This window comes from Bombina bombina, chromosome 3, assembly GCF_027579735.1.
Source record: "Bombina bombina isolate aBomBom1 chromosome 3, aBomBom1.pri, whole genome shotgun sequence".
Taxonomy (NCBI): Eukaryota; Metazoa; Chordata; class Amphibia; order Anura; family Bombinatoridae; genus Bombina; species Bombina bombina.
In genome coordinates, this window is record NC_069501.1 from 228279186 (window position 1) to 228298494 (window position 19309).

Here is a 19309-nt window from a genome sequence, read left to right on the forward strand (position 1 = left end):
TCCTGCCACCTATCTGCAATCCACATCCCAGGAGTGGAAAATTGGGAAGCGGATTTTCTGAGTCGTCAGACATTACATCCGGGGGAGTGGGAACTCCATCCGGAAATCTTTGCCCAAATTACTCAACTGTGGGGCATTCCAGACATGGATCTGATGGCCTCTCGTCAGAACTTCAAGGTTCCTTGCTACGGGTCCAGATCCAGGGATCCCAAGGCGACTCTAGTAGATGCACTAGTAGCACCTTGGACCTTCAAACTAGCTTATGTATTCCCGCCGTTTCCTCTCATCCCCAGGCTGGTAGCCAGCATCAATCAAGAGAGGGCGTCGGTGATCTTGATAGCTCCTGCGTGGCCACGCAGGACTTGGTATGCAGATCTGGTGAATATGTCATCGGCTCCACCATGGAAGCTACCTTTGAGACGAGACCTTCTTGTTCAAGGTCCGTTCGAACATCCGAATCTGGTCTCACTCCAGCTGACTGCTTGGAGATTGAACGCTTGATCTTATCAAAACGAGGGTTCTCAGATTCTGTTATTGATACTCTTCTTCAGGCCAGAAAGCCTGTAACTAGAAAAATTTACCACAAAATATGGAAAAAATATATCTGTTGGTGTGAATCTAAAGGATTCCCTTGGGACAAGGTAAAGATTCCTAAGATTCTATCCTTTCTTCAAGAAGGATTGGAGAAGGGATTATCTGCAAGTTCCTTGAAGGGACAGATTTCTGCCTTGTCTGTGTTACTTCACAAAAAGCTGGCAGCTGTGCCAGATGTTCAAGCCTTTGTTCAGGCTCTGGTTAGAATCAAGCCTGTTTACAAACCTTTGACTCCTCCTTGGAGTCTCAACTTAGTTCTTTCAGTTCTTCAGGGGGTTCCGTTTGAACCCTTACATTCCGTTGATATTAAGTTATTATCTTGGAAAGTTTTGTTTTTGGTTGCAATTTCTTCTGCTAGAAGAGTTTCAGAATTATCTGCTCTGCAGTGTTCTCCTCCTTATCTGGTGTTCCATGCAGATAAGGTGGTTTTACGTACTAAACCTGGTTTTCTTCCAAAAGTTGTTTCTAACAAAAACATTAACCAGGAGATAGTCGTACCTTCTTTGTGTCCGAAACCAGTTTCGAAGAAGGAACGTTTGTTGCACAATTTGGATGTTGTTCGCGCTCTAAAATTCTATTTAGATGCTACAAAGGATTTTAGACAAACATCTTCCTTGTTTGTTGTTTATTCTGGTAAAAGGAGAGGTCAAAAAGCAACTTCTACCTCTCTCTCTTTTTGGATTAAAAGCATCATCAGATTGGCTTATGTGACTGCCGGACGGCAGCCTCCTGAAAGAATCACAGCTCATTCCACTAGGGCTGTGGCTTCCACATGGGCCTTCAAGAACGAGGCTTCTGTTGATCAGATATGTAGGGCAGCGACTTGGTCTTCACTGCACACTTTTACCAAATTTTACAAGTTTGATACTTTTGCTTCTTCTGAGGCTATTTTTGGGAGAAAGGTTTTGCAAGCCGTGGTGCCTTCCATTTAGGTGACCTGATTTGCTCCCTCCCTTCATCCGTGTCCTAAAGCTTTGGTATTGGTTCCCACAAGTAAGGATGACGCCGTGGACCGGACACACCTATGTTGGAGAAAACAGAATTTATGTTTACCTGATAAATTACTTTCTCCAACGGTGTGTCCGGTCCACGGCCCGCCCTGTTTTTTTTAATCAGGTCTGATAATTTATTTTCTTTAACTACAGTCACCACGGTATCATATGGTTTCTCCTATGCAAATATTCCTCCTTAACGTCGGTCGAATGACTGGGGTAGGCGGAGCCTAGGAGGGATCATGTGACCAGCTTTGCTGGGCTCTTTGCCATTTCCTGTTGGGGAAGAGAATATCCCACAAGTAAGGATGACGCCGTGGACCGGACACACCGTTGGAGAAAGTAATTTATCAGGTAAACATAAATTCTGTTTTTCCCTCTACAAAACAGGAACAGTCCCAACCTGCCTGGAGACCCAACCAATCTTGGAATAAGAGAAAGCAATCCAAGAAGCCCGCTAATTAATCAAAGTCAGCATGAAGGGTCCTGCCCCCTATCCAGGACCGGATCTTGTTGGGGGCAGACTTTCCTTTTTCGCTCAGGCTTGGGTTCGGGATGTTCAGGATCCTTGGGTGATAGACATTGTGTCCCAAGAATACAAAATAGAATTCAAGACCTTTCCCCCCCCCCAGGGGCAGATTTCTTCTCTCAAGATTGTCTGTTGACCAGATAAAGAGGCGTTCTTACGTTGTGTTCGGGATCTATCCATACCTTTATGTTCCCATCCACAGGGATCATCACAAGTTTCTGAGATGTGCCTTTCTCCACAAACACTTTCAGTTTGTGGCTCTTCCCTTTGGACTTGCTACAGCTCCCAGAATTTTTTCAAAGGTTCTGGGATCTCTGTTGGCAGTGCTAATGACACGGACTCACGTGTCATTAGAAAGAAAACGAAATTTATGCTTACGTGATAAATGTATTTATTTCTTGACACGGTGAGTCCACAGCCCGCCTTGTTTTTGATGACAGGGTATTTTTTTGTTATGTTTTAAACCTCAGGCAACTCTGCACCTTGTTGCTTCCTTTCTCTCCTTTACTTCGGAATGACTGGAGTTGGAGGGAAGGGAGGTGCTATTTAACAGCTTTGCTGTGGTGTTCTTTGCCGCCAACTGCTGGCCAGGAGGTGAATATCCCAATAGTAATTAGATGATCTGTGGACTCAGTGTCAAGAAAGAACTTTATCAGGTAATCATAAATTTCGTTTTTTCGATCATTTTAGCTTAATATTGGTTTATATTTTAGCTTGGTGGTCAGTAAAATCAGATTTTATTCTAAATACAGTTTACTTTCCTTGATCGTAAATATTTAGACTTTGATTCAGGAGTCGTTCACTCTAGTCCTTGAGTCTCAAACAGGCTAAAAAGCTCAAAATGAATTTTAAATAAAGAGAACCCAATTCTGCTCTTCTAAGATGCTCTCACTTAAAGAGACATTCTACACTAGAATTGTTATTGTTTTAAAATATCGATAATCCCTTTATTACCCATTCCCCAGTTTTGTATAACCAACACCGTTTATATTAATACACTTTTTACCTCTGTAATTATCTTGTATCTAAGCCTCTGCAAACTGCCCCCTTATTTCAGTTCTTTCGACAGACTTGCAATTTAGCCAATCGGTGCTTACTCCTAGATAACTCCACGTGTGTGAGCACAGTGTTATCTATATGACACACACGAACGAACACCCTCTAGTGGTGGAAAAACTGTCAAAATGCATTCATATAAGAGGCGGCCTTCATGGTCTAAAAAATTAGCATATGAACCTCCTAGGTTTAGCTTTCAACTAAGAATACCAAGAGAACAAAGCAAAATTGATGATAAAAGTAAATTAGAAAGTTGTTTAAAATTACATGCCCTATCTGAATCATGAAAGTTTTTTTTGGACTAGACTGTCCCTTTAAGTAACCCCAAAATCATGCTTGAGTAAGTCGGATCAAAATTAATTAATATAATTTAGTTTGACAGTGGTTTAATCATCATGATTGACCCTCCATTCATTTTGATTGAGGTCAATCAAACTTCTTGACCCCAGTTCTGTTTTGTAATCAAACTAATTGACTGTCATTCAGATTGATTGGGGTAAAATCAAATTGATAAGCCTTGGTCCTCCATTTAAAATCATTGTGGCCCATTTTGCTTTGTCGAAGTATAGTCAAATACCGATCCAATTTTTTATGTTTTGAGGAATAATTAAATTGACTTGGGATATCTGAAATTGTTTAAGGACTAGAGCTAGGCCCTCCTGCCTTAATTGAATTGTAGTACTGACCCACATTTTTAGTTGGTGTGTTTTTTTTTAAATATAAATATATACCTCCTGCATGCCTACACAATACACTAACCACTAATCCATTTATATAACAATGTTCTTTCTTCTGGTGGTGTCTTTACTGCTGTCTGGTAACTGCTTTGTGTATTTGCTGTCCTCCTACCCTTGTTTAATGCTGCTCAGACTGTCATTGGAGGTTATGACCATCCTCTGTCGCTGTGAGAATATTGAGACATCGGAGGGGGTTCCTCTTTACGTAACTGGGGTTGCTCAGGTAATAAAATGCCAGCTTGCTTATGTTCACTTTCACTTTTTTCTCTTGGTCTGGTTTATACAGCAGCAACAGCAGGAAGAGGATTCATCACTAACTTGGCTAACCATCTTTTCCCCTCCTTCCTGTACTATTTCCTCCTTTTCAGTACTGTTAAAGTCAGCAGTCACCTTATTGTGTAATGTGAAGCTATACAATCCTTAAATTATGCTTGTGATTTCCATCCTCTTACAAATGTTATACGTGAATATTAGCCCAGGTTATTGACAAATACCGGGTATATCCTTGTACCTTTATATTTTATAAGTATTAGTGCTGTTTCTTAAATGCTCTTTGTGCTACTGGCATTTTATTCAAAAACCCAGATGAACATTTTTCTAATTGTAACATTACTTTTTGTATTTTATGAAGCGTTAAATACTGCTGCTTTATATGGTTTTACTTGCATCAGTTCAAATGACCAGCTATACAGTGACATGCACTTCCCGTTTGCTTTAAAATCAAAATAATCTGCTTTTTTGTGCTTAATAGAAGTTTACTGACCCTTTTTATGTTGGCACAACATATCTATTACTGATAGATCTGTGCCGCTGGTGGAACAAGGCTTTCTGTCGATTATTTTGTCCACTGCCATGATAGGCTTTGTGACAATGTGTAAGGGGTGAAAATCCCACTCATTTATGTATTTGCATACAGTAATAGCTATGTTAAGTAATGTCTGTTTTAAAGGGAGTCTGACTCTAAATCTACTGTAGAAAAATTCACAGTGAACTGGACTCTCCTCCTTGCACAGAAACAAGGAATAACCTGTCAACCTTATCAACATGGTTCTACAGTTCTGTTCATGGTGAAGATAATTGTGGGATTTTTTTTTTGGAGGTGCACAGTGTGTTGGATTTTTCTGGTCATGATTTCAGCCCTATGTGATTTTGACTTTAAAATGTAAGTAGTTTAGAGTTGTCAGTCTCCCTATAAAATGAGAGTATCTCCAGTCTGCCATTATAATTTATTATTATTAGAATTACTTAGAAAACATTGCGCTTTTACTTTTTTCGAAAAGTGCAAGGTGCCAGTTTCCTTGGGTTTTCTACAGTAATTAATGTGAAATAAAGGTATTGATCTAAAAATATATGCATATACTTGATATGGTTATCAATAAACATACTGTTAAATGATTGTAAGAAAATGTAGTATGTAGACATTTTTACTGATTGCAAAAAAATAGCTGAGCGTTACATAGAATGTGACTGCTGATTAGAAGAGGAGAAATGATATAGGATCTTAAAGCTATTAATTGTAAAATACAGAAATATGCAAATATTTTACCTTTTTTGGCAGGATTTCCCTAGAGATAATGACGTTACAGCCCAGGTGTGAAGACGTAGAGACGGCAGAGGGGGTAGCTTTAACTGTCACTGGTGTGGCACAGGTACAGTATCTGAAAGGAATGCATGTCTCCTGAATTCAACCTTATATGATAAACAGTTGACACAAATTTTCTGCTAAAATAGAAGCAGGTTACTGCCATGCCTGTTTCAAACCTGTATGTGTTCCCATATCTACAGCATTTTATGTGTGCAATATTATAAATATGAGCTCTTTAAAGTAAAATAAATTGTGCGTTTACAAGATATTAGTATATGTATGTTTCCATCTTAATGGGAGGAGAGTCCACTGCTTCATTCGTTACTTGTGGGAATTAAGAACCTGGCCAACAGGAGGAGGCAAAGACACCCCAGCCAAAGGCTTAAATACCTCCCCTTTAGTCACAGGAGGTTGGCAAGAAGTGTCGTAAGATTGGAGTAGTCTCTTATGGACTGGAGTTTTAAATAGTCCTGTCAGCCTCTCAGTGAGAGCATGGGTGAAAGTTAGTCCGGAGATGCAGGGAGAGTCTTTCTGCGAAACCATCCCAACTCATGATTAACAGCTCCTTAAGCAATAAGTGTTGACGAGTTTCGCTGCCTGCTTCATACACTCAAGTTCATGTCAGGAGTGATGCTACTAACCTGTCACGCTTAAAGAGCCCTCCGTCACACAACTACCAGACCTCCGCTGTCGGAGTGATGATTGCGGCATAGAATAAAGCTGTACGGGGCCGATGCTTTTTGTTGTTTTTGCTCTTTTCTTTCACCCCTTTTGCAGCGCTCTTCAGCACAGTCGTGCGGTTGCCTCGCCACGTGGTTCTCCTCACCCGGTCCTCACGTCTGAACCGAGGCCGTAGATCCAGAGGTCTCGTCTGCTGTGGGGGCGCGAGCAGTCCGGCTCAGGGTTAGCCAGCTTCTCCACTCCTTACTCCTTTCTTCTTTGAGCCAATATGGCCGCCGTAGTCTAACTGCGACTACACCTCCACTGCTCATTAGCTGGTTCCGGGGCCTCCGTGGGGGAAGTTGGTACCCTCCGATCTTTTCTAGCGCCCAGATGCGATTTCCACCAAGGGCAAACTGGTCCGGGCTTTAAGTTCACTGTAAATAGCCTGTGTAGCTTGTAGGTTTTACGGAGCTCTGCACCAGAGCTGCTGCTTGTAAGCCCGCCCACCGGAAGTCTCCTAAGCTAGTTTTTATGGAAAATATTAATCAGGAAATTGTTGTCCCTTCTTTGAGTCCAGATCCTGCTGTTACATAATCTAGATGTAGTCAGGGATTAAAAGTTCTATCTGCAGGCTACTATAACATTGAAGACAAACTTTTTAGGGGCAATAAGCTACTTAAGGTAGTGTTGGCCTCTTGGCTTAAGCAAATCATTCACAAGGTTTACTTGGTGGAGGGAAGGTCACCTCCTTAGCGTATTACAGCTCATTCTACAAGAGCAGTTGCAACATCATGGGCTTATGAAAATGTTGCATCTTTGGAACAGATTTGCAAAGCAGCTACATGATCTTCTCTGCATACTTTTTACAAATTGTATTGTTTCGGTGTTTTCGCAAGCAGCTTTTGGCAGGAAAGCGCAGTGTCGGCTAATTGTCGAACCCTGTCCCTAGCATAGACCGCCTGCTTGGGTATTTATCCGTTGAGGACTGTGGACCATCATCATGTTACGAAATAAATGATAGTTTATGCTTACTTGATACATTTTTCTGGGCTGCAGTTCTTTCTACACCTCTGCAGACCCTGCTTTGTCTTTACTTTATTCTCTTCTATTCTCTACTCAGAGTCGGCTATACATAAAAATAGAGAGGTGGGAGGGATTTAAAGCTATTGGATGGGTTCTGGATCTCTACCTAGTTGTGAGAAATATATCCCATATGTTATGGAGGTCTGTGGACCGTCATTCTGAAATAAAATAATTTATCATGTAAGCTTAAATTATAATTTCTTCTGTTAAGTGTGATCAGTCCACGGGTCATCATTACTTCTGGGATATTACTCCTCCCCAACAGGAAGTGCAAGAGGATTCACCCAGCAGAGCTGCATATAGCTCCTCCGCTCTACGTCACTCCCAGTCATTCTCTTGCACCCAACGACTAGATAGGATGTGTGAGAGGACTATGGTGATTATACTTAGTTTTATATCTTCAATCAAAAGTTTATTTTAAAATAGCACCGGAGTGTGTTATTACCTCTCTGGCAGAGTTTGAAGAAGAATCTACCAGAGTTTTTGCTATGATTTTAGCCGGAGTAGTTAAGATCATATTGCTGTTTCTCGGCCATCTGAGGAGAGGTAAACTTCAGATCAGGGGACAGCGGGCAGATGAATCTGCATAGAGGTATGTAGCAGCTTTTATTTTCTGACAATGGAATTGATGAGAAAATCCTGCCATACCGATATAATGTCATGTATGTATACTTTACACTTCAGTATTCTGGGGAATGGTACTTCACTAGAATTACACTGTAAGAAGTACATAAAGCTGTTTAATAACTAGAAATTATGTTTAACGTTTTTGCTGGAATGTAAAATCGTTTTCATTTGCTGAGGTACTGAGTGAATAAATGTTTTGGGCACTATTTTTCCACTTGGCAGTTGCTTAATCTTTTTTCTGACAGTTTCTGTTCTCTCTCACTGCTGTGTGTGAGGGGGAGGGGCCGTTTTTTGGCGCTTTTGCTACGCATCAGATATTTCAGTCAGCAGCTCATTGTATTTCCTGCATGATCCGGTTCATCTCTACAGAGCTCAGGGGTCTTCAAAACTTATTTTGAGGGAGGTAATTTCTCTCAGCAGAGCTGTGAGAATTATAGTTGACTGAGACAAAAAACGTTTATTCTGTAATTTGTTTCCTGCTTTCAGAATTTGTTATCTTTGCTAATGGGATTAAACCTTTGCTAAAGTTGTGTTGTTTATAAGGATTGAGGCTATAACTGTTTCAATTTATTAATTTTCAACTGTCATAGATCTTCTGTGCTTCTTAAAGGCACAGTACGTTTTTAATATTATTCTAATTGAATTGTATTCCAAGTTGCAAGTTTATTTGCTAGTGTGTTAAACATGTCTGATTCAGAGGAAGATACCTGTGTCATTTGTTGCAATGCCAAAGTGGAGCCCAATAGAAATTTATGTACTAACTGTATTGATGCTACTTTAAATAAAAGTCAATCTGTACAAATTGAACAAATTTCACCAAACAACGAGGGGAGAGTTATGCCGACTAACTCGCCTCACGTGTCAGTACCTGCATCTCCCGCTCGGGAGGTGCGTGATATTGTAGCGCCGAGTACATCTGGGCGGCCATTACAGATCACATTACAGGATATGGCTACTGTTATGACTGAAGTTTTGGCTAAATTACCAGAACTAAGAGGTAAGCGTGATCACTCTGGGGTGAGAACAGAGTGCGCTGATAATATTAGGGCCATGTCAGACACTGCGTCACAGGTGGCAGAACATGAGGACGGAGAACTTCATTCTGTGGGTGACGGTTCTGATCCAAACAGACTGGATTCAGATATTTCAAATTTTAAATTTAAACTGGAAAACCTCCGTGTATTACTAGGGGAGGTGTTAGCGGCTCTGAATGATTGTAACACAGTTGCAATACCAGAGAAAATGTGTAGGTTGGATAAATATTTTGCGGTACCGGCGAGTACTGAGGTTTTTCCTATACCTAAGAGACTTACTGAAATTGTTACTAAGGAGTGGGATAGACCCGGTGTGCCGTTCTCACCCCCTCCGATATTTAGAAAAATGTTTCCAATAGACACACCACACGGGACTTATGGCAAACGGTCCCTAAGGTGGAGGGAGCAGTTTCTACTTTAGCTAAGCGTACCACTATCCCGGTGGAGGATAGCTGTGCTTTTTCAGATCCAATGGATAAAAAATTAGAGGGTTACCTTAAGAAAATGTTTGTTCAACAAGGTTTTATATTGCAACCTCTTGCATGCATTGCGCCGATCACGGCTGCAGCGGCATTCTGGATTGAGTCTCTGGAAGAGAACATTAGTTCAGCTACTCTGAATCTCGGTAGCTCCATACCTAGACGACATTCTGATACAAGCTTCAAGCTTCCAAACTGCCAAGTCTCATACAGAGTTAGTACTGGCATTTCTAAGGTCACATGGATGGAAGGTGAACGAAAAGAAAAGTTCACTCGTTCCACTCACAAGAGTTCCCTTCCTGGGGACTCTTATAGATTCTGTAGAAATGAAGATTTACCTGACAGAGGACAGGCTAACAAGACTTCAAAGTGCTTGCCGCACCCTTCATTCCATTCAACACCCGTCAGTGGCTCAATGCATGGAGGTAATCGGCTTAATGGTAGCGGCAATGGACATAGTACCCTTTGCACGCTTACACCTCAGACCACTGCAACTGTGCATGCTAAGTCAGTGGAATGGGGATTACTCAGACTTATCCCCTTCTCTGAATCTGGATCAAGAGACCAGAAATTCTCTTCTATGGTGGCTTTCTCGGCCACATCTGTCCAGGGGGATGCCATTCAGCAGACCAGACTGGACAATTGTAACAACAGACGCCAGCCTTCTAGGTTGGGGTGCCGTCTGGAATTCTCTGAAGGCTCAGGGACAATGGAGTCAGGAGGAGAGTCTCCTGCCAATAAACATTCTGGAATTGAGAGCAGTTCTCAATGCCCTCCTGGCTTGGCCCCAGTTGACAACTCGGGGGTTCATCAGGTTTCAGTCGGACAACATCACGACTGTAGCTTACATCAACCATCAGGGAGGGACAAGAAGCTCCCTAGCTATGATGGAAGTATCAAAGATAATTCGCTGGGCAGAGTCTCACTCTTGCCACCTGTCAGCAATCCACATCCCGGGAGTGGAGAACTGGGAGGCGGATTTCTTAAGTCGTCAGACTTTTCATCCGGGGGAGTGGGAACTCCATCCGGAGGTCTTTGCCCAAATACTTCGACGTTGGGGCAAACCAGAGATAGATCTCATGGCGTCTCGACAGAACGCCAAGCTTCCTCGTTACGGGTCCAGATCCAGGGATCCAGGAGCAGTCCTGATAGATGCCCTGACAGCACCTTGGGACTTCAGGATGGCTTACGTGTTTCCACCCTTCCCGATGCTTCCTCGATTGATTGCCAGAATCAAACAAGAGAGAGTATCAGTGATTCTAATAGCACCTGCGTGGCCACGCAGGACTTGGTATGCAGACCTGGTGGACATGTCATCCTGTCCACCTTGGTCTCTACCTCTGAAACAGGACCTTCTGATACAGGGTCCCTTCAAACATCAAAATCTAACTTCTCTGAAGCTGACTGCTTGGAAATTGAACGCTTGATTTTATCAAGACGTGGGTTTTCTGAGTCAGTTATTGATACCTTAATACAGGCTAGGAAACCTGTTACCAGAAAGATTTACCATAAGATATGGCGTAAATACCTATATTGGTGTGAATCCAAAGGTTACTCTTGGAGTAAGGTTAGGATTCCTAGGATATTGTCTTTTCTACAAAAAGGTTTAGAAAAGGGTTTATCTGCTAGTTCATTAAAGGGACAGATCTCAGCTCTGTCCATTCTGTTACACAAACGTCTGTCAGAAGTTCCTGACGTCCAGGCTTTTTGTCAGGCTTTGGCCAGGATTAAGCCTGTGTTTAAAACTGTTGCTCCACCATGGAGTTTAAACCTGGTTCTTAATGTTTTACAGGGCGTTCCGTTTGAACCCCTTCATTCCATTGATATAAAGTTGTTATCTTGGAAAGTTCTATTTTTAATGGCTATTTCCTCGTCTCGAAGAGTCTTTGAATTATCAGCCTTACATTGTGATTCTCCTTATTTGATTTTTCATTCGGATAAGGTAGTTCTGCGTACTAAACCTGGGTTCTTACCTAAGGTAGTTACTAACAGGAATATCAATCAAGAGATTGTTGTTCCTTCTTTGTGCCCAAATCCTTCTTCGAAGAAGGAACGTCTACTGCACAACCTGGATGTAGTCCGTGCTCTAAAATTTTACTTACAGGCAACTAAGGAATTTCGACAAACGTCTTCTCTGTTTGTCGTTTACTCTGGGCAGAGGAGAGGTCAAAAAGCTTCTGCTACCTCTCTTTCTTTTTGGCTTCGTAGCATAATTCGTTTAGCTTATGAGACTGCTGGACAGCAGCCTCCTGAAAGAATTACAGCTCATTCTACTAGAGCTGTGGCTTCCACTTGGGCCTTCAAGAATGAGGCCTCTGTTGAGCAGATTTGCAAGGCTGCAACTTGGTCTTCGCTTCATACTTTTTCCAAATTTTACAAATTTGACACTTTTGCTTCATCGGAGGCTATTTTTGGGAGAAAGGTTCTTCAGGCAGTGGTTCCTTCTGTATAAAGAGCCTGCCTATCCCTCCCGTCATCCGTGTACTTTTGCTTTGGTATTGGTATCCCAGAAGTAATGATGACCCGTGGACTGATCACACTTAACAGAAGAAAACATAATTTATGCTTACCTGATAAATTCCTTTCTTCTGTAGTGTGATCAGTCCACGGCCAGCCCTGTTTTTAAGGCAGGCAAATATTTTTTAATTTATACTCCAGTCACCACTTCACCCTTGGCTTTTCCTTTCTCCTTGGTCCTTGGTCGAATGACTGGGAGTGACGTAGAGGGGAGGAGCTATATGCAGCTCTGCTGGGTGAATCCTCTTGCACTTCCTGTTGGGGAGGAGTAATATCCCAGAAGTAATGATGACCCGTGGACTGATCACACTACAGAAGAAAGGAATTTATCAGGTAAGCATAAATTATGTTTTTTAACTTCTCATTAAGTAGTGTTCCCTAATTGTCTTTGTTAAGGTGGAACACTTACTGTACATTATAGTACTGAATAAAATAAGCTGATGATTCCTCTCCATCTTGACAAGTTTTTGAGAATTAGACCCTTAGTATTGAAAGAACAAATCCATTAATAGTTCATTTTGCTTTGAAATAGCCACTTTTTCAAGAATACATAAAATTGCAGTAAACTTCTAAATCAAGATATAGGACTTCTGAGAAATCCTAAAAATATGAAATTTGAAATATGTCAAAGTTTTGGCCGTAACTTAAATATTTAAGAACTTCCTGGATGGTAGGTTTTTTGTCTAGGACAGGTCTTTCCATTTCCTCAAGCACACACAGTATGTTTCAAGATAACTTTATCTTTAGCCTCTAAGGAACAGATTCTGTTATGAGACTTCTTCCTTTCATGTGTTCTCATTCTAAACAGTTGTGTTTTCTCTTGCAAGATGTATCGAGTCCACGGATTCATCCAATACTTGTGGGATATTCTCCTACCCAACAGGAAGTGGCAAAGAGAGCACCCACAGCAGAGCTGTCTATATAGCTCTTCCCTTAGCTCCACCCCCCAGTCATTCTCTTTGCCGGCTCTAAGCAATAGGAAGGGTAAAGTGAGTGTGGTGACAAAATTGTTGCCCAGGGTTATCTTCTAGACTTCAGACTCCCCCCCCCCCCCCCCCCCAGGGGGAGATTTCACATTTTTCAATTGTCTGCAAACCAGACAAAGAGAGAGGCGTTCTTACGCTGTGTAGAAGACCTACATACCATGGGAGTGATTCACCCAGTTCCAAAAGCGGAACAAGGGCTAGGGTTTTACTCAAACCTGTTTGTGGTTCCCAAAAAAGAAGGAACTTTCAGACCAATCTTGGATCTCAAAATTCTAAACCAATTCCTCAGGGTTCCATCGTTCAAGATGGAGACTATTTGGACTATTCTGCCTCTGATCCAAGAGGGTCAATATATGACCACCGTGGACTTAAAGGATATGCGTATCTGCACATCCCTATTCAGAGATCATCATCAATTCCTCAGGTTCGCCTTTCTGGACAGGCATTGCCAGTTTGTGGCCCTTCCCTTTGGGTTGGCCACGGCTCCCAGAATTTTCACAAAGGTGCTAGGGTCCCTTCTGGCGATTCTAAGACCGTGGGGCATAGCAGTGGCGCCTTATCTAGACGACATCTTAATTCAAGCGTCAACTTTCAAGCTAGCCAAGTCTCACACGGACATTGTGTTGGCTTTTCTGAGATCTCATGGGTTGAAGGTGAACATAAAAAAAAGAGTTCTCTCTTCCCTCTCACAAGAGTTTCCTTCCTAGGGACTCTGATAGACTCGGTAGAAATGAAAATTTCTGACGGAGGTCAGGAAATCAAAACTCGTAGCCACCTGCCGAGCTCTTCATTCCATTCCTCGGCCATCAGTGGCTCAGTGTATGGAGGTAATCGGACTTATGGTAGCGGCAATGGACATAATTCCTTTTGCCCGCCTACACCTCAGACCACTGCAACTATGCATGCTCGAACAGTGGAATGGGGATTATGCAGATTTATCTCCTCAGATACATCTGGATCAGGAGACCAGAGATTCTCTTCTCTGGTGGTTGTCACAGGACCACCTGTCCCAGGGAATGTGTTTCCGCAGGCCAGAGTGGCTCATAGTAACGACAGATGCCAGCCTACTGGGCTGGGGTGCAGTCTGGAACTCACTGAAAGCACAGGGTTTATGGATTCAGGAGGAAGCTCTCCTCCCGATAAACATTCTAGAACTGAGAGCGATATTCAATGCGCTTCAGGCGTGGCCTCAACTGGCTGCGGCCAAATTCATCAGATTTCAGTCGGAGAACATCACGACTGTAGCTTATATCAATCATCAAGGAGGAACACGGAGTTCTCTAGCAATGATGAAGGTGACCAAAATAATCCGATGGGCAGAGACTCACTCTTGCCATCTTTCAGCAATCCATATCCCAGGGGTAGAGAACTGGGAGGCGGATTTCCTAAGTCGTCAAACTTTTCATCCGGTGGAGTGGGACCTCCATCCGGAAGTATTTGCCCAGCTGACTCAGCTATGGGGCACACCAGTATTAGATCTCATGGCGTCCCGTCAGAACGCCAAGCTTCCTTGTTACGGGTCCAGGTCAAGGGATCCCCAGGCAGTACTGATAGATGCTCTAGCAGTGCCCTGGTCCTTCAACCTGGCCTATGTGTTTCCACCGTTTCCTCTCCTTCCACGTCTGGTTGCCAGAATCAAGCAGGAGAGAGCTTTGGTGATTTTGATAGCACCTGCGTGGCCACGCAGGACTTGGTATGCAGATCTGGTGGACATGTCATCTGTTCCACCGTGGACTCTGCCAATGAGGCAGGACCTTCTAATCCAGGGTCCATTCAAGCATCCGAATCTAATTTCTCTGCGTCTGACTGCTTGGAGATTGATTTTATCAAAGCGTGGTTTCTCTGAGTCGGTCATTGATACCCTGATTCAGGCTAGAAAGCCTGTCACCAGGAAAATCTATCATAAGATATGGCGAAAATATCTTTATTGGTGTGAATCCAAGGGTTACTCATGGAGTAATATTAGGATTCCTAGGGTATTGTCTTTTCTCCAAGAAGGATTGGAGAAGGGATTATCAGCTAGCTCCTTAAAAGGACAGATATCTGCTTTGTCTATTCTTTTACACAAGCGTCTGACAGATGTTCCAGACGTTCAGGCGTTTAGTCAGGCTTTAGTTAGAATCAAGCCTGTGTTTAAACCTGTTGCTCCGCCATGGAGCTTAAATTTAGTTCTCAAAGTTCCTCAAGGGGTTCCGTTTCAACCTATGCATTCTATAGATATTAAGCTTCTATCTTGGAAAGTTCTGTTTTTAGTAGCTATCTCTTCGGCTCGAAGAGTTTCTAAGTTATCTGCTTTACGGTGTTACTCACCTTATCTTGTTTTCCATGCAGATAAGGTGGTTTTGCGTACCAAACCTGGATTCCTTCCTAAGGTTGTTTCTAATAGGAATATCAATCAGGAAATTGTTGTTCCTTCTCTGTGTCCTAATCCTTCTTCCAAGAAGGAACATCTGTTGCACAATATTGATGTGGTTTGTGCTTTAAAGTTCTACTTACAAGCAACTAAAGATTTCCATCAAACATCTTCATTGTTTGTTGTTTATTCTGGAAAGCGAAGAGGTCAAAAGGCTACGGCTACCTCTCTTTCTTTTTGGCTGAAAAGCATCATCCGTTTGGCTTATGAGACTGCTGGCCAGCAGCCTCCTGACAGGATTACTGCTCACTCTACTAGAGCAGTGGCTTCCGCATGGGCTTTTAAAAATGAGGCTTCTGTTGAACAGATTTGTAATGCGGCGACTTGGTCTTCGCTTCATACTTTTTCCAAATTTTCCAAATTTGATACCTTTGCTTCTTCGGAGACTATTTTTGGGAGAGAGGTTCTACAAGCACTGGTGCCTTCCGTTTAGGTACCTGTCTTGTCCCTCCCTTCATCCGTGTCCTAAAGCTTTGGTATTGGTATCCCACTAGTATTGGATGAATCCGTGGACTTGATACATCTTGCAAGAGAAAACAGAATTTATGCTTACCTGATAAATTTCTTTCTCTTGCGATGTATCGAGTCCACGGCCCGTCCTGTCTATTTAAGACAGGTAGTATATTTTATTAAAAAACTTCAGTCACCTCTGCACCCTATAGTTTCTCCTTTTTCTTCCTAGCCTTCGGTCGAATGACTGGGGGGTGGAGCTAAGGGAGGAGCTATATAGACAGCTCTGCTGTGGGTGCTCTCTTTGCCACTTCCTGTTGGGAAGGAGAATATCCCACAAGTATTGGATGAATCCGTGGACTTGATACATCGCAAGAGAGAAATTTATCAGGTAAGCATAAATTCTGTTTTTGTGGGTTTTTTTTTTAACCTTGCTGTGGTCCTTCTGTTATGGTATAGACACAAGATGATAAATCATTTTTGCAAGAATGTGGAAAAGCAAAGTTTGTTCTTACATTGTATTTAAGTTTTTTTTTTCACATTTTAAAAGAATGCATCTAAAGGGCCACCCAGATACACCAAATATTTTCTTTTTTTATTTATATATAACTGGATATGAAGTGATAGCAGATTATGTCTAAAAGCAGATAACTAGAAGACTTCTAGGGAGTTTCTACTGACTTAAGAGTATTCTTGAAGTTTCATAAATAAAAGTAGAGAATGTGCTTCATCTTTTAAAAAATAATTGTATTAAACTCAACACCTATTTTTATTTACAAGAGAATCTGGGGGGGGGGGGGGTGAATGAAGAGAAACAATTGATGTTGGTAATTTATTAAAAACTGTTAATTGTATTTTATGATAAGGAACATGGCAGAATATTATATTGCATACAGAGCAGCGATGGCCTCCTATTAAAGCTGGAAAGCACACATACTCCTTCAGTGGTCAGGCTTCCCATACTTCTGTGATCCCTTGTGTCTAGATGGGTTTCTGAGCCATGTATAAATAATGTCACACAAGATGTTGACAGTAATTGTGTGTGTTATTTATTTTTCTCCAACATAGGTGTGTCCGGTCCACGGCGTCATCCTTACTTGTGGGATATTCTCTTCCCCAACAGGAAATGGCAAAGAGCCCAGCAAAGCTGGTCACATGATCCCTCCTAGGCTCCGCCTTCCCTAGTCATTCTCTTTGCCGTTGCACAGGCAACATCTCCACGGAGATGGCTCAGAGTTTTTTGGTGTTTAAATGTAGTTTTTATTCTTCTATCAAGAGTTTGTTATTTTAAAATAGTGCTGGTATGTACTATTTACTCTGAAACAGAAAAATGATGAAGATTTCTGTTTGTAAGAGGAAAATGATTTTAGCAACCGTTACTAAAATCGATGGCTGTTTCCACACAGGACTGTTGAGAGGAATTAACTTCAGTTGGGGGAAACAGTGAGCAGACTTTGGCTGCTTGAGGTATGACACATTTCTAACAAGACTTGGTAATGCTGGAAGCTGTCATTTTCCCTATGGGATCCGGTAAGCCATTTTCTTAATTTTCAATATAAGAATAAAAGGGCTTCACAAGGGCTTTAAAGACTGGTAGACATTTTTCTGGGCCAAAACGATTACTTTATAAGCATATTTAATGGTTTATAACTTTGGAGAATTATTTTAATCTTGGGAATTTTGTTAAAAAAAAACGGCAGGCACTGTATTGGACACCTTTTTCACTGGGGGCCTTTTCTAGTCATAGGCAGAGCCTCATTTTCGCGCCACTAATGCGCAGTTGTTTTTGAGAAGCAAGGCATGCAGATGCATGTGTGAGGAGCTCAGGTCCACTGAAAAAGCTTATTGAAGGCGTCATTTGGTATCGTATTCCCCTCTGGGCTTGGTTGGGTCTCAGCAAAGCAGATACCAGGGACTGTATAGGGGTTAAATATAAAAACGGCTCCGGTTCCGTTATTTTAAGAGTTAAAGCTTTCAAATTTGGTGTGCAATACTTTTAAGGCTTTATGACACTGTGGTGAAATTTTGGTGAATTTTGAACATTTCCTTCATACTTTTGCGTATATTCAGTAAAAAAGTGTGTTCAGTTTAAAATTTAAAGAGACAGTAACGGTTTTATTTTAAAACGTTTTTTGTGTTTTGTTATCAAGTTTATGCCTATTAACATGTCTGAACTATCAGATAGACGATGTTCTGTATGTTCGGAAGCCAAGGTTCCTCTTCATTTAAATATATGTGATAAATGTGACAAACAAAGTAGGGACAATGATGCCACTGATAGTAATGTTGCCCAAAATGATTCCTTAAGTGAGGGGAGTAAGCATGGTACTGCATCATCTCCTTCTATGTCTACACCAGTCTTGCCCACTCAGGAGGTCCCTAGTGCATCTAGTGCGCCAATCCTCCTTACTATGCAACAATTAACGGCTGTAATGGATAATTCTATTAAAAACATTTTAGCCAAAATGCCCACTTATCAGCGAAAGCGCGACTGCTCTGTTTTAGATACTGAAGAGCATGAGGACGCTGATGATAATGGTTCTGTCATGCCCTTACACCAGTCTGAAGGGGCTAGGGAGGTTTTGTCTGAGGGAGAAATTTCAGATTCAGGAAAAATTTCTCAACAAGCTGAACCTGACGTTATTACATTTAAATTTAAATTGGAACATCTCCGCGCTCTGCTTAAGGAGGTGTTATCTACTCTGGATGATTGTGACAATTTGGTCATTCCAGAGAAATTATGTAAGATGGACAGGTTCCTAGAGGTCCCGGTGCCCCCCGAAGCTTTTCCTATACCCAAGCGGGTGGCGGACATTGTAAATAAAGAATGGGAAAGGCCCGGCATACCTTTTGTCCCTCCCCCTATATTTAAGAAATTATTTCCTATGGTCGACCCCAGGAAGGACTTATGGCAGACAGTCCCCAAGGTCGAGGGGGCGGTTTCTACTCTAAACAAACGCACCACTATCCCTATAGAAGATAGTTGTGCTTTCAAAGATCCTATGGATAAAAAATTAGAGGGTTTGCTTAAAAAGATGTTTGTTCAGCAAGGTTACCTTCTACAACCAATTTCATGCATTGTTCCTGTCACTACAGCAGCGTGTTTCTGGTTCGAGGAACTAGAAAAGTCGCTCAATCAGGCATCCTCTTATGAGGAGGTTATGGACAGAGTTCAAGCACTTAAGTTGGCTAACTCTTTTACCTTAGACGCCACTTTGCAATTAGCTAGATTAGCGGCGAAAAATTCAGGCTTTGCTATTGTGGCGCGCAGAGCGCTTTGGCTGAAGTCTTGGTCAGCGGATGTGTCCTCCAAGAACAGATTGCTTAATATCCCTTTCAAGGGGAAAACGCTGTTTGGCCCTGACTTGAAAGAGATTATTTCAGACATCACTGGGGGAAAGGGCCACGCCCTTCCTCAGGATAGGTCTTTTAAGGCTAAAAATAAAACAAATTTTCGTCCCTTTCGCAGAAACGGACCGGCCTCAAATTCTACATCCTCTAAGCAAGAGGGTAATTCTTCTCAAACCAAGCCAGCCTGGAGACCGATGCAAGGCTGGAACAAAG

General features: G+C 42.0%; 1 protein-coding gene across 2 annotated transcripts in view; it reads left to right on the plus strand.

Moving 5' to 3' along the window:
* The window catches only part of FLOT2 (flotillin 2), a 493007-nt gene that overhangs the window by 147094 nt on the left and 326604 nt on the right, over positions 1-19309 (plus strand). The window contains exon 3 of one of the 2 annotated variants that reach the window (XM_053706184.1): positions 4041-4131. In XM_053706184.1, coding sequence (XP_053562159.1) covers positions 4041-4131 — 91 coding nt within the window. Of the gene's footprint in view, positions 1-4040; positions 4132-5466; positions 5558-19309 lie in introns of both variants that reach the window. The other variant, XM_053706183.1, reaches the window with a different exon arrangement.